This window comes from Lepisosteus platostomus, chromosome 17 (assembly GCF_059453375.1).
Source record: "Lepisosteus platostomus isolate fLepPlt1 chromosome 17, fLepPlt1.hap1, whole genome shotgun sequence".
Taxonomy (NCBI): domain Eukaryota; kingdom Metazoa; phylum Chordata; class Actinopteri; order Semionotiformes; family Lepisosteidae; genus Lepisosteus; species Lepisosteus platostomus.
In genome coordinates, this window is record NC_142627.1 from 7,156,885 (window position 1) to 7,171,660 (window position 14,776).

The following is a 14,776-nucleotide window of genomic DNA, read 5'->3' on the forward strand; positions in this document are numbered from 1 at the left end:
CAGATCAAAAGTCTTGAAAACACTGAACAGCTTTTTAGAATCAGAACTACTTATTGCTCATCTCAGTGTAATAAGCCAAGTTAATTTATTTTCTTGTTGAGATGCTCTAACCAGTCAGCATTCAGATGTACCTCTGTCAGTACAGATAACTTTTATGTATTTTCAAATTGTTTGATTTTAGAAATTGTATTTAACATTGATTCTTCATTTCTTTTGAAAGTGAGATATTTGAAAACAGAATCCCATCTAACTGCTGAAGGATTGGAAATCTGTTTTCCAATTAGAGCTACGTACACTTCCTAATAGGCCTTCACATCTCTTCCTGTCTTATGACACATGCAGATGCTCTGGTCCTTTTGTCATGTGACAAATATTTCATGAAAGTACAGAGTTAAAAAAAAACCAATGATGTGGTCAGATTAGTCCCTCCACAAGTAGAACATTTTAATTGACTGACAACCACAGACTTCACATCTACACAAAAAATAATCAAATCAAGCTCATCTTTCTTCTTTTTTTCCATTTAATAAGAAAACAGCCAAGAAAAGATGCGCTTTTTTTGTTCTTTTCTACTTTGCAATGCAGAATTAACCTTTACTTGTTCCTTTACATCACAGATGGTCAACACTAGTGAAATGTACTGCAGCTAAAATGTTTAGTTTATTTTAGTTGTAGAGGTCTATCAAGACGTGTACAACCAATGTGCATAACTCATAATAAATGATGCATGCAAATTATTATTAAGTCCCATGTTCTCCCTCTGCTGACTCCCAGTGCTCTGCTGCGTGTGTTTCTCAAACCAACATAATCCAGACACTTGTGTAGAGATGCAAAGAGTCACAGTGAAGTGCAGTGAACCTTCAAGATGAGTTTAATTGTGATGAAAATGGCCATTTCATTGAAGGAGACAAACACAAGGTGACCTTCCCACAGAGCTCTAAATTCCAGCCGTGTTACAGAGAGTCTTATAGTGCAAGTCCAGCCAAGTTCCCCCTATGTTATCACCACGAATGGGTGTTTAAGAGTGACCATTCCCCCTATGGTTTTATCCCTGCCTTTCAGCACCTCCTGAGGTGTCACGTACAACAGCAGGTGTCTGTTTAAAATTCTCTCAAACCAGGTCATGAACACTGACCTCAGATTTCTACACTTGCATGAACTGCTCCTCAGAAGAACAGCGACTGGGTATGATGGGCCTGTCTGGCCACAATAAGCTTAGGAGATTTTCATACAGAAATGTGTCATGTAATAATTTCGTCTGAACCTGAAATTCATTAAACGACTTTCATTAAACGACAGGCCGTTTAATGTCTCTAAATCAGGATGTTTCTTGTTTGTACCTTGAGTCACTGCTCAGTGATTTTGAGCAGCGTAGGGGCTCACATGAGCTGGGGTTACTGGATGTGGATGTGGTGCATTTTCATCACGATCTGTGAAAGCATTGCAAACCCCAAGGGACTTCTCAGAAAAGCACCACCGAACTGACATGTCAGTTTCCCAGCTCATCCGCTGCAGTGATCTTGTGAATGAAAGTACTTTCCTCCTGTCACACTTGTGTTAAGTACAGTTCCGGTTAATTTCCCTACAGATGTGAGACTAGATCACCCATGGTCCCTTAAAATAACACTGGCCCTCATATGATGAGCTATCAGATGATGGCATCTGGTTTCTTACACAGATATTTATAATTACATTTAAAGATCAGTAAAGATCATTTTTCTGAAGTCTTGACATAGGCTCAAATTTTAAATGGTTGCTATAGCTCTTAGGAGCTATAGCAGTTATTCATTTTCTGCGACTCATTTACTCAATTAATGATTAAATACTAGGGATGGCACAAGAATTTGCTGAAAAAAAAACATAAAATAGCTAGCATTAATTTGATATCAACAAAAACTTTTCCTGACACTTCTTTTCTAATGTGACAAATTTGTCTTGGGAGGTATCAAGCACAATACTTTACTTCGGATGGCCTTTATGTGACTATACCAATCAGTAGGTAAAACCAGGATTAATAATATGTATTCCAAATCCTATACTGTATGTAGGTAGAACCGTCTGGTTCTGCTTCACCTGCTTTGCCTGACTGTTTTCTTTTTTTTTCTAAATTGTTATCACAACTTAACAACTGACTGCAAGTAGGAAAAAGAGGGGACTACACAAGGAAAAAACTATGATCTTCCAATCTCTTCTGAAAGATCATTCGATCTCGCTGATCTCATTTGTCCAAGAGCTCATCTAAGTACCATTCAGTCCTGAAGATTACCAAAGGCTACAGTATGAGCTTATGGTTGTTCATGTACTGTGTTTTCACCAGTGAGATCACGAACGGGGTTAGCAAAGGCCTTTGATTTGGGAGCAGAACATGGCACACACAATCTTTTCCTCTGCTCAGATCTCATCCATCCAGGTTGTAGGATTTCTCAGTGCTGTTCTAGGTACTTTCCAAGAGCTCGGCCAATGATCCCACTGCCCCATTCCTTCTGCACAAGTGTGTTCTCTCAATCTCAGCATCCCTGAGTGAAAGAGCTGATCGTCAGTGCTATCAGTTCACCTGGGGTGGAAAGCAGCCCAGCTTTCTCACAGATCATTACAAATAATGGAACATTGGTTTCACACGTACCTTTGTCAACAAGGCTTGGTCTTCCTTCACTCGACAACCTTCCACTGCCAGCGCAAACTGCTCTAGGGTTACTGTAGGAAAAAGAGAGACCACAAACATGAGCATCTTTTCATGTTTCTCTTGCTTTCTTTTTTTTCTAATTGGCAGCTAAACCTCAAACTTTGTTTTCAATCTGAGACAAGGCAAATCGTCATGAAAAAAAAGGCAAAACTCAACACAGTGACCGGCTGCAACTAACAAAATAATTATGAATCACCAGAATTCTACAAAATTAACTAATCACACGTCATGAAGGTGATTTAAAAAGCAAAAACCACAATAGATGTGTTAAAACTACATGTCATTTGTTATTTTCATTTGAACCCTGCCTTTCATTTCTGTCTGATCTTTGAATGCTTCTTTGGAAACAGTAGTGTTTGATTCTTGTAATCACAGAAGTGTTCACAAAGGATTATCCAGACTTGTCTATGGTCTACGAGCAGTCTGGTGCAAGATACACAATGTTCCATGTTTCTTTTATACTGAAACACATCTGTTCAAAATGTTATTAACAGTCATTGCCTCTTCACTTGATCTCAATGCCGAAACACACATTTACTGTATTTACTGTATATTCTACACTTTTCTCATTACTGTCAATAATTATTTTAAAAATCCATCCATCAATTTTCTAACCACTTTATCCAGTACAGGGTGAAAGAGTAGCCAGAGCCAGCAAGCAACAGGCGCAGGGCAGTATTTGAAATGTAGTTCTGATAATTCTCCATGTGAATGGACATCTCACTGGTGAAAATAAATGTACAACCATAAGCTCATACTGTATAGCCCTTCGTAAACTCCAGGACTGAATGGGAGGTAGATGAGCTCGTGGACAAATGAGCAGCATAACCATTAAACCCTGTTATAATGGATAACAGTTAGTGGCTGAGAAGTTAAGGTCGAACGCAGATCGCATTGCTTTGGAATTAGTGTCTATAACTGGGAAACAGAATTGGCCAAAGGCACAGTAAGTCTTATGGTCATATGCCAAAAAAACAAACACGGAAAACAGAGGACATTAAAGATACAGATGCTTACCCTGCTTGTTCTGGTATTATTGACTGCTCACTTGTGAAGTGATGCTCTCGACTTTATCAAACCATTTTGTGAATCACTGGCCATTAGTTTAACCTTTTTACACCAGCATATTTTACTTGCTAGTCTTTCTCATCTATTGCACACTGTGTTCCTTATTCTGCATAGCTCCTGCAGGAGTGCGATGCTTCTGTCTTTATGTTCAAGTGTGAATACTTTTGTCTGTCTCTGTCTGAGCAGAGACATCATCACGCTTAGTGATTAACAAAGTCAAAATGTATGTCCCACATTCTGCACAGTCAATGAAAGTTTTTACAACTAGTTCTCTCTCCTGGAACTACAATATTGAGCATTGGTGAGACGTAAAAGAGGAAGGCTAGGAGAGGGAAAGCACAGAGTGCTTAATCCTCAGATTTTTCCATCACTCATCTCCAGTCACTGAAGATGTATTACAGTTGGAATCAGTTCTTCAAAGTTTCGCTGTCTGGGGTTAAATCCCAAGATGCTGATTTTGAATAGGACAAATCTATCCCTGCAAATACAGTCCCATATGCAAAATTACTCAAATCTTAAAACAATTAGCTGTTTCTCCTTTAAACCACTCTTTCAAAGTTTGTCAGTCAGATGTGTAAATTGGTTTTGTTAATTTGAAGATGAACTGTGAAGGGCCCAGTTACCCCTCTCAGTTTTCTTGGGCTATTTTAGCAATCCATGTACAAACTCCACATAAAAAGAAGAAAAACAACAACTCTAATTGCAAATGCAATATCAGTTTAAAAGATGAAAGTTGCCTTGATTGAGCACTCTTGGCCCCAGACCTGTGACAACAAAGTGATATCTGGAGCACTGCAGTCAGATTGTTTCAAATCCCCCTCCCCATCTTTTTCAACCCTTACAAGAGTTCTGTGTGTTCCTGTGCATGTCTGCTGCTTGAAAGTCTTTAAAGCTGAATTTGGTCGGTGTGTGGGTGGTGCATGAAAGAATGGAAAGGTTATCTTATTCTTATAAACACATGTGTGAGTGTAGAACAGAACACACTTCACAAAGCTTTTTTTTTCATGTGCTTCAGCAGTGTTCAAAATGACTACAGCAAAGAAAAACAAGTGGAGCTTCTAAGCCACTTCATGAGCCTTTTTGCTTCACCTATCTAGCAACTGCTAATAATGCCATTCGAGTGTTATTTGCAAAAAAACTCACGTCTTTCCTGATCTTAAGTCAGCTACTTAAGAGAAGAGCTGAGTGGTCACGCAGGACTGCAGCCCCTCCACAAGCCCACACACATCCTAAACCTTTTTGCACAAACCTGCACAGAATGTTTTTTCAATTATTTTTGCCGACATGTAAAAAGCTGCTCATTTTTCTTGCATATGAATTCTATTTAATTTGCCAAAACCATATGGCAAATCTTTTTATTTCTCTGTTGAATACCTGGATTGTCTTTTGCTAGACTGGCTCTTCAATGCTGTAATTCAGACAAATGTCTTGAAGCACAAAGACTTGAGAATTTACCTTGAGAAGGATGGCAGGTTGTTTGTAATGTTTCTTATCTACAGTACATTCAGTTATTTACCCTGTTTTTTAAACATTATCTTAGGAAAAGTCATTTTGACAGCTGCTAACTGCAACCTTTACTTGAACGCATAGATCTAAAAGCAATAACCATCTAATTTAGTGTTTATAAAGCCAATCTCCACTTTTAACATATCAAATCATCAGATATTTTGATGAGGTTTAATAGCGAGCCACATTTCTAGTGCTCCATCACCACCATACCAAATTCTCCATCTAACCTATCACATAATCGTGTCACAACGCACGATAGCCCTAACCACAAAACAGCACTAAGCTTCTAAGTTTCTAAGTTTCGAGGTTCTCTACATTTCTAGCTGTTAACTTGGAATGTGTTTTGGTAAGTTACAATATGACCTTACTTGGAGATATTAAAAGAACAAGGAAAGCAACTCTGAGAGGTGAAGACAAGAAAGCCAAAGAAACAAATTAAGTAAAGTTTTGGAATACACAAGGATGAGGGAATACTACAATTGTATTCTCTATACTATACTATAGTTATAATATACTGTATATATTATAATCCAGCAAAAATATATATACTATAGTCTCTATTCTATATTATACTATTATATTGCTATAGTATATTCTAGTATCTGTATATACTATTCTCTATATAAAAAATTAGACTATATTCTGTATGTATTTTACAATCTATAATTTTGCAATATTGCACACTCTGCTGTACTGTATATGCTGGTAATATTATATACTCTGTACTATAAAAATATTATATACAGTGCTTTATATTATAATCCAGCTATATGAAGTACCCTATACTCTAGCAGTGATGAATAAGTAATGAAAACCATGAATCTGAAATCGAGTGAAATGCTAGGGAAAAAAACGTAATTTCTCTGTGTGAGAAGTCCTGTGGTTTTGGGTAAAGCTCTGGAGCTGACAAGTCTTCAGTGACATCAAATATGCCTAAACCACATTACCTTGAGCAAAGGGAACATATGAAACAAAAGAAGACAAGTATGATTCACAGAAATCTGAATGAATGGTGACTAAAATCAAAAGCTGATCAGAAGAATCTCTGCTTCTTTTTTTCCTGCGAGATGTGTCAGGCATTCAGCCAAGACAAGTGATGAAAACTGCAGGGCTGTGACGGGAATACTAGATACGCAATAATGGAAAAGAACACATTCGTGTACGTTTTTGTTACTGAAGACCTTTTCCTTGTGACACAGTATAAGTTAGGGAGGCAGAAAAAAACTAAAAGTTCAAAGTCCAAATCTTCGGAAACACTTGAAAGTAGAAGCAAAAGTTAGCAATTTATTTTAAGGCAGTGGCATTTAAAAAGGTAACAAATACAACAATACAATAAAAATCTAAGATTTCTGAATAACCATAATGATATGTAGCAGAGGACAGTGTTGTTTACATTACTGCAATTATCAGAACACTGCGTAGTAAAAAAATTTAAGAAAAATGACCGAAAAGCACATTTTACGCAAGCACAACCAAGACCCACAACATACTGTATGAAGCTACACAACAATATTGATGGAGTGAGGCTTCTTGAAAATAAGGGGTGTAAAACAGGAAGTGTACAGGAATCACAGAGCCAATTCTTTATCTAGTGAACAAAGCCCCGAAGACTGATACAATCTAAAAGAATTTCACCATGGTATTAGATGAATTTGTTAATAAAAGCAAGATGAATCATTATTATTACTGCACCTCTACAAAAATATTTTTTTAGATCTCCATTTTTGTCCCTGAAAATAAAAGCAATCTTGGCTTACACCTGGCAAGACAGCAGCCAAAACCTCTCTGAAAAAATACTGACATCTCCCTGACACTGAGAGCCAATCCGTTTGGAAAAGCAAGACGTTCTGACTCACAACAGCTCGGTTCAATTCCGCAGGTCGCAGCTGGAGGCTAAGTTACCTCAGCAGGGAATAACACCTAAGAACACAGTGGCAGAGAGTCTCTGCTCCATCAGCACTTTGGGATCTCCGCGATCAGACTCTCTGAGCACTCTCTGCCGTGGGGGCTTTGAAATGAATCTTATCTGAAGATTTTAGTGCAAACGACTGCAAGCACGGCACTGTTAATTGGCAATGATCCCAACGCCTGACTTCTAATTTAATTCTAAAAATATGTGTTTTTATATAGCACTGCTCTGCCCGGAGCGCTGCACAGAATCACAAACGCAACACCAGAGCGCCTGATTGCAACGCACTCCAGACACCAGCCACCTCAGGTCCTGTTCACACTAATGTGCAGATCCCACATTCCTCTCCTGCTTTCTGCCTGCTCCCTGGTGCATGCACACACAGTCAGCGTCCACAACATGGTCTGGGCCTTGCCAATCCACTGTGTAGTCCTGAATTGCGTAATCCTTTCCAGTCCTGAATGTCCCTAAACTTAATTTCTACTTCTGCCCTGAAGTTTCCATATTGCTCCTTATTTTGAAGAGCCTTTAGTATACTTTTAAAAAGCCTTTCAGGATCTTGAATTCCTAAATCAAGTCTCCACCCAATATCCTTGAAAAAGATTAATTTCTCATCAGTTGTCTAAGTCTGGCGTTCTGCTCACACCATTAACTGCTCTTGCGTGCACTGCCACTGAAGCAGAAGTATCTTTCCTATCGTGTGATGACCAAAGATCACAATGATCTGAGTCATAGTTCACAAATGCATTTTCAATATCAACAAAATGGAGTTGTATTCTCTTGTTTGATGTGAAGACGGGGCTGATTTTAAAACCAAGACAAGTTTGCTTTTGGTCCTGGTGAATTTCATCCTTTTGTGCCACTGGTAGCTCTGAAACATGGATGAGTTTTGATCAGAAACCACACTGTGTTGTTTATGTGTAAGCTGTCTGAAACTCCCCTGCGAATGTCAAGATATGAAGATTAACTCTGTGCTGGAACACCTGACACACAAACAAATTGTGAATCATTTTTTCAGTATTACAGCTTCTGAAACTCTCTTGTACATGTACGTGCTTATACGGTCAGATCAGGTTCAAGTTCATTTCCAAGAACAGTAAATATCTGAAGGAAATCTGTATATCAACTTTAAATTTTAGGTGTTAGTCACAAAACATTAATCATTCCTTCTCTTACTCACTTGCAGAGAAGCTACAAGACAACAAGCTCCAATACACAGCATCCTTCAGCATTTAAATACCGCTAAATTGCCGAATACAGGCCTACCAGATGTTTCACTCAGCAGCTGACTAGTCACTTAAAAGAACTTTAGAAGTGAAGATACAGCATCTAGAGTACAGGCAGACAAGTCAGCTAAGTAGACAGATAATTAAGGGTTTTAGAAAACAAAGCAGTGTGGTGTGTTTTACATTGAAAGCATCCAACAATGTTACTGTTGTAAGTACTGTATGAAAATGAACTGCAGGAGAAATGTTCACTGGAATTCAAATATGAATTATCAGTGCTAAATTTTCATGAGTCGTGAAAACTCCAACAGCTCATTTTTCTAAATGTTTGTGTGGGGCCTTAGTTCAATTTCAAACAATCTTTTGTATCATGAATTATGAAGTTCTTGGTAATTGCACAAGAACCGAGAAGGAGCTTAGATGCCTTCAATCCATTTTACTTATGCCACAGTCAGTCCTCTTTTCTTTCCTACTTAACTATAGCTGGGCAGTCTTGCTGGTATTTTATCAGGGGATCCAAAAAGTAGATAAGATTTCACTATATAAAAATACAATTAATTTCTACAATATTATAAATAAAGTTGGTCAATAAATATAACTCACAATCCTTATGTCAAAAATAATGCTATACACTTTTACGAAGTTCAGATAAACAGCTGTTCATTGACTGATCACTGAACACTGATCTATTTCATTTAATCGCATATTAGGAGGTTTACTGACCATGAGAAAATTGAGTATTGTGCCCGTAGTGCATAAGATCAAACTGGATTTATTAGTCAACTTCATTTCAGATACTGAAAGCTGGGCTATTACAAGCTACTACTTTCTAAAAAATATATTTTTAAACTACTATGTGACCTTCCAGTGTTGAGGTGAAGCACACAAATAACAGCAAAAATGGATTAAAATAGTAAATCAGGAGAGTATTGAATTACTCTTTGTTTATTTTCAGCCTTAGAGCATGGGATTATTTGTTTGGTTTCAACTAAAACTGGAGTGGTTTTGTGCGCAGAAAGTGTCTCATATTGATTCAATGCCAGTTGTTTTTTTTAAAGAAAAGCAGATTATTTTTGTCGACTGGAAGGCTAAGCCATTGAGGAAAAGTTCTGGGTCTGAAATATTCTACATAAGAAATCAAAATTAAATAAGATGATGTTATTATGCTATTATGAGAAGATTGACAGAAGAAATCAAAATGCTGCTGTTGACAACTGTAAGTGGTGCTGGTGGACAAGAAGGTGGCCTTGACAATCCCTGACTTCCTGGGGATGAGAAATCCAAAACGGGCCTTGAATGAGTCTGGGGGCTGTGCCAGGGGCTTTAATAACAAACACCAGTGGCTATATGTCTGTTTTTGTGTTCTGTATCGCGGAAGAGGTCAAAAGGTCAAAAGAAGAGTATGCCAACCAACCTTACCAAGATTACAGAGTGTTACAAGAGATCATGCTGACAGAACAAAGTCATTACCACTGGAAAGATACTGTATGACACGTACTATATGATACTTTCACAGCCACAACAACATGTGGGAAAGTATAATGCTAAAATCATGAAACATTAAAAGGGCAACATCTCAGCTAGCCTTAAACATACACATTGGGTTAGACTGAAGTGAGGAGCTGTGACAGCTTGCATCAGCAGCAGAGGAGCAGGTAAAGTTTAATTGCCCCCTGAAAAGTAGAAAAGAAGACGAGCAATTTTGAAGTTAGAGGAAAAGCAGGTGTGGGTCTCTCTCCCGAATCGCTGAGTTTCTTCACTATTTTTCAGCGGGGAATTAAGATTCGCTTTCTCCCCCACAGTGGGAGACGGCCTTCGCGGCTGTCCAGGCACGGTCACCGACCTCTGTGAATGTGGGCGAGAGCGAGGCTGGTGATGTGGTGGAGACAGGAGTTCCAGGCCTGGAAGAACTCCTCCCTGTTCTTCTCCACCTGGGGGACACAGAAAACACCCCCGCTGTCGGCAAATATTGTTCATTGGATTTAAGAGAAGATGAGGAACACGAAATGGGAATAAAGATTTCAGCCGATACCATTAACTGCAGAGTTCCAGGTGTCACTGATGTTGAAATCTGACATTTTTCTGGCAACAAATGAGTACAAATACAGTACCTAGTGCTGTCTGAGATGTGGAGGAGTAGTTATGGGTAATAGACTAGAGCTACAGTAGACTGAAATGCATTATAAAACAGTATTGCAGCTGTACCTACAAGATATATTAATAGCACATAGTATATACATATTTAAATTAAACTGTGCATCATTTATAGTGAAACTGAACACCAGAGTAACAGGTAAAAGGGTCAGTAAATTCAATTTAAATCTGAAGACATGGAAGTACATGTACATGAAGTACATGGAACTGCAGACCTAAAAACCAATGTTATGCTTAAAAGTCCTTGATGGATATGGATTGTCTGTGGCAAAGCACATCATAACACTCATTACAGTTTCAATGATCCATCTTCGAGAGTTTGCCCAACTTTTGCACTTTAGTCTTATTTCTTCCACATGTTTTAAGTGAGATTTAAACATCTTGCAGCTACACAGCAGTCTGTCCATCTTGCCTTTGTGGTGCAAAGACTGTGGCACAGCAATAAGGCTTGTGAAAAAGAACAGCACACCTGTGTCGATGCCAGTGGTGTACCTGGTCAACACTTTGTATAACTGTGCCAGGTGTTTATGTTCACCTTCTTAAAGGACACTGGAACCACATCAAGGAGGCTGCTGCCTAGTTTTGCATCCACTCCACTTCAAAGCTTGAGTGAATTTATCAAACAAACCTACTTTAAAGTTTACGCAAACTGTTGCAGGTTTAAAAGCAGACACAACAGAGGAAAAACCCTTAATTGTTAGATCAAAACCCCAACAATTACCATTCTGCTTTACTGGCATGGACAAAGAACAAAATTTGCTACAGTGTATGACTGTTATCATTTTTCCTGAATAGCTTCTACATTGTCATTAATTTTACCAGGTTATGAAAATAAATACAAAACAAACAAAACAAACCAAGAAGGTTTTTTGGCTCTGAGTTCAAGCGCAGAAAATGTCCCCTTCTCTAGCAAGATGAATACCCTTCAAGCCATTACTCACAAATCAGTGTTTCCTCAGTATGAAATATTTGCAATTAACCAGTTAATTAATGATTTGGCGTGGTCCATCTTTTCTCAAATAACTGTCTGTGCTGACAAGATTAACTTTCTGAAAGTGTTGTAGGAAATATCAACAGAATCACAGCTTCAGCTGCAAATCCATGTTAACAAGTGCACCTAGTGAAATGTAATAAAAAACAGGAAAATTGCACTTGGCCTCCTTCAGAGACATGGCTTTTGTGGCTAAAGGAACTACTGTGCATCACCGTGGCTCAATGCCCAGAGTCCCTGATTTAGCTTGTGCTTTAAGCAGGCACCTCAGCATAGAGAAGATAACACACAGGCTTTCACTGCTGGAGAGAGACAGCCGACTCCTCCACACAGCCCTACTCTCCTGTCAGGCCGGGGAGCCTGTGGTGTGTCTGGTATTAGAGGGGCACGTCTGTGTGCCTCTTCCTCTCCTGAAGGGGTACAGTGCACCAGAGAGCCCAGCCTTAAATAAGTCTGTGTCCCACAGTGGGGTGAGCATGGTTGCCTATAGTAGGTTTAAAATCATTCAAATCATCTAATTTAAGAAGGAGGGAACAGGGACTCAAAAAAATAATGTACCTATTTTCTGGGGTATGTCCCCACTAGGAACACAGCCACTGTATTCTTCCATCAGCAGGAGGCAGACCTGTTCCCTGTTACCAGTCACTCCGACTGGATGAGCCATTAGGTTCCAGTACAGACCTTTAGGTACTCCCCTGTTCGACATTTATTTTACCAGTAAAATTCTGAGCTCTTTCTCATTCTATGTTCAAGTCGTCGGCTCTCAGTATATCTGTGACATGGCTGTCATGTGCCCTTTAACCTTACTGTATAAGTTTTTAAAATAAAAAAAACAGCAGTTGCAGTTGTTTTCCCTTTCCTTACGGATTGGTATTTGCTCCAACACCACTACGGGGCTATATTGTGCATGAAATAGTGTTGTCATTTTTTGTTCCCTGTTCTCCAACAAAGAATCACACCACAGGAGTTGTACAGAAAAAACAGTACAAGGTAAAGAAAACACTTTACAAACTGAAGGAGATACAGCTCTACTACTAACTGTAAAACAGCTTCCAGGTTATGTGCTGTGTAGCCCCATTGTGAAAAACTGGTCCTCAAAAGAGAGACTTTAAAGCCAGTCAAGTAATTGGAGATCAATGTCGAGGGGGAAATACAACAGCAGTTGCTACTTCGAATATTTTTTATCTGTTAAAAATCAAAGAGAAGTTTTCAGGTAACTTGATACTGTACATTTATTGCCTATTCAAAAAGCATTACAGCATTTACAGAGAGCTGAATACCTGTAATTCAAAAGGTTTTAAAATGAATTACTTATGGTCCCAAAGTATTAAGTTGGGGAGTGGCAGGAAGTGACATTCTCTGAGAAATATTTACCTTGGTGTAGAGTCTGGCAGCCAGGCTGCGCTGCAGAACACGTTCTCTGTAGTTCACAGCCTTCAGCAGAAAGGACAGATCCCCCACCTTATCTGTGCTGAAGCCCAGGAAACTGATAGGAGAAGACAAGTACACGTCAGATCGCCTGTCCACCTCGCAAGATGACCACAAAGAGCTCATATTAAGCATCTATTTGGCCAACAGCACACAGCTATGTAAGAACAACTTAAGATGAAACCTTCTCTTGAACCGATTTCAGAACCCTCAAAGTCTCTGACAAAGTCAACACAATGGGCTTCTCCAAAATCAACAGTGAAAGTCCACTTAAAAATACGAACCGGAGGCAGAACATTTCCCAAAGAGTGATGGGGGGTATGGGATATGGAACAAGCTATCCAACAACGTCATTGAAGCTGATACCCTGGTTTCTTCCAAGAAACTGAGTTGAGCTGGATGAGATCCTAAGATCAATTAACTACTAACTACCAAGTGGGTTAGTTGTAGATTTTCTTATCAAAAGGTCAAAGAGAGGTAAAAGACAAAACTCTGAAGCCCTGATGTAGATTCTCAGGCTATACAGGGATCACAATCATCTGAAAGGAAATATAAAATACTGGACATGCTCATTATACTAATCAAGAACATGCTCATTACAAATGATCATTTTGCAACACGATTGTTATTAACGCTTGCTTTGCTACTATCTCTACCTCAGGTTATGCTACAAAAACCCTGCAAGCTCTTTAGATAACTGGTAAACTGAATTAAAATGTCCATTCCAATGGCATAAGAATGCCAAGGGCAACACACTGATACTGCAAAAGACTAGGACTGTGAAGAGGCCTTGTGATGAATCGCCATCTCCGATTCTTATTCGGTTTTCACTGAGAAGAAAATGTTCATCTGAAGCAGGCAGATGTCCGTTGTGTGAAATACTGCAGTATGTGCAGAAATAATATATTATTAATTTCTTCCAAGTTTCTGTGATGGAATTTTTATAAACATGTTTGGCATATCTGGAGAAAAAAAAATAGAGCAGTGCACAGAAACACAGACCACAACAGCACAGGTATCTGAAATACTGTATACCTGAAGCCCTTTGCAAAAGAGACACAATTTGGAAACGTTTGAAATGGAGTATTTCTGTTACATGTAACACTTTTTTATTGTGATCTGAACAAAAGAAAATAGCAGAGTCAAAAGAAATGAACAAAAAAAAACCCCACACTGAAATCACCCAAACACTTTGCATGACTTGCAAAATTCTACAGTAAACCTATACAGTCACTGTGACTGAAATGTGAATAAATTGGCAAAAAGTTTCCTACTTGGCAAGACTTGCAAACGAATGACTACTGCACACCACACGACCTTACTTTGTGAGTACGGGACAACTGACTCTTCAGTTATTTTCAGAAGAGCCCTTAGCTAATTTTGATCCATGATCCAGGAAGGAATTCTTTTTAATGCGCAGAAATGTCTGTGCCATTTTATTATTTTGGAGTGCACTGTACCACTGTACCAAAGTTGATCTTTCTTACAGTATATGGTATCAAAACACAAGAAATGGCAGCCACCTGTTGAAATGTTGATATGATCTGGCTTGGAAGAGTACAGATAGCTCCTGTCATGACCTACCGGGACCACAAAACCACCAAAAAACACCTAATTTTGACCATGAGTGAGGCGTTCACGAAGCGTATGAAGGGATGTTAACTGAAAATGGTTATTTTGATTAATCTTTTAACTTATTTATCATAGGCTTTCGGCTCGGGCTTAATTCTTCCATGCCTCTAACCTAACTCTCCACGCTTGTCAAACAAAATCTGATTATGCCTCCTGTTTTTCACAGAGACTCCACA

The 14,776-nt window shown here is 38.8% G+C and overlaps 1 protein-coding gene across 2 annotated transcripts in view; it reads right to left on the reverse strand.

The window, feature by feature from the left end:
* acoxl (acyl-CoA oxidase like) overlaps window positions 1-14,776 on the reverse strand; it is an 85,737-nt gene that overhangs the window by 24,861 nt on the left and 46,100 nt on the right. For both annotated transcript variants that reach the window (XM_088610042.1, XM_088610043.1), the window contains exons 15-17: window positions 12,915-13,026; window positions 10,239-10,326; window positions 2,624-2,694 (exon numbers count right to left, since the gene is read on the reverse strand). In XM_088610042.1, the coding sequence (XP_088466168.1) occupies window positions 2,624-2,694; window positions 10,239-10,326; window positions 12,915-13,026 (271 nt within the window). The remainder of the gene's footprint in view (window positions 1-2,623; window positions 2,695-10,238; window positions 10,327-12,914; window positions 13,027-14,776) is intronic.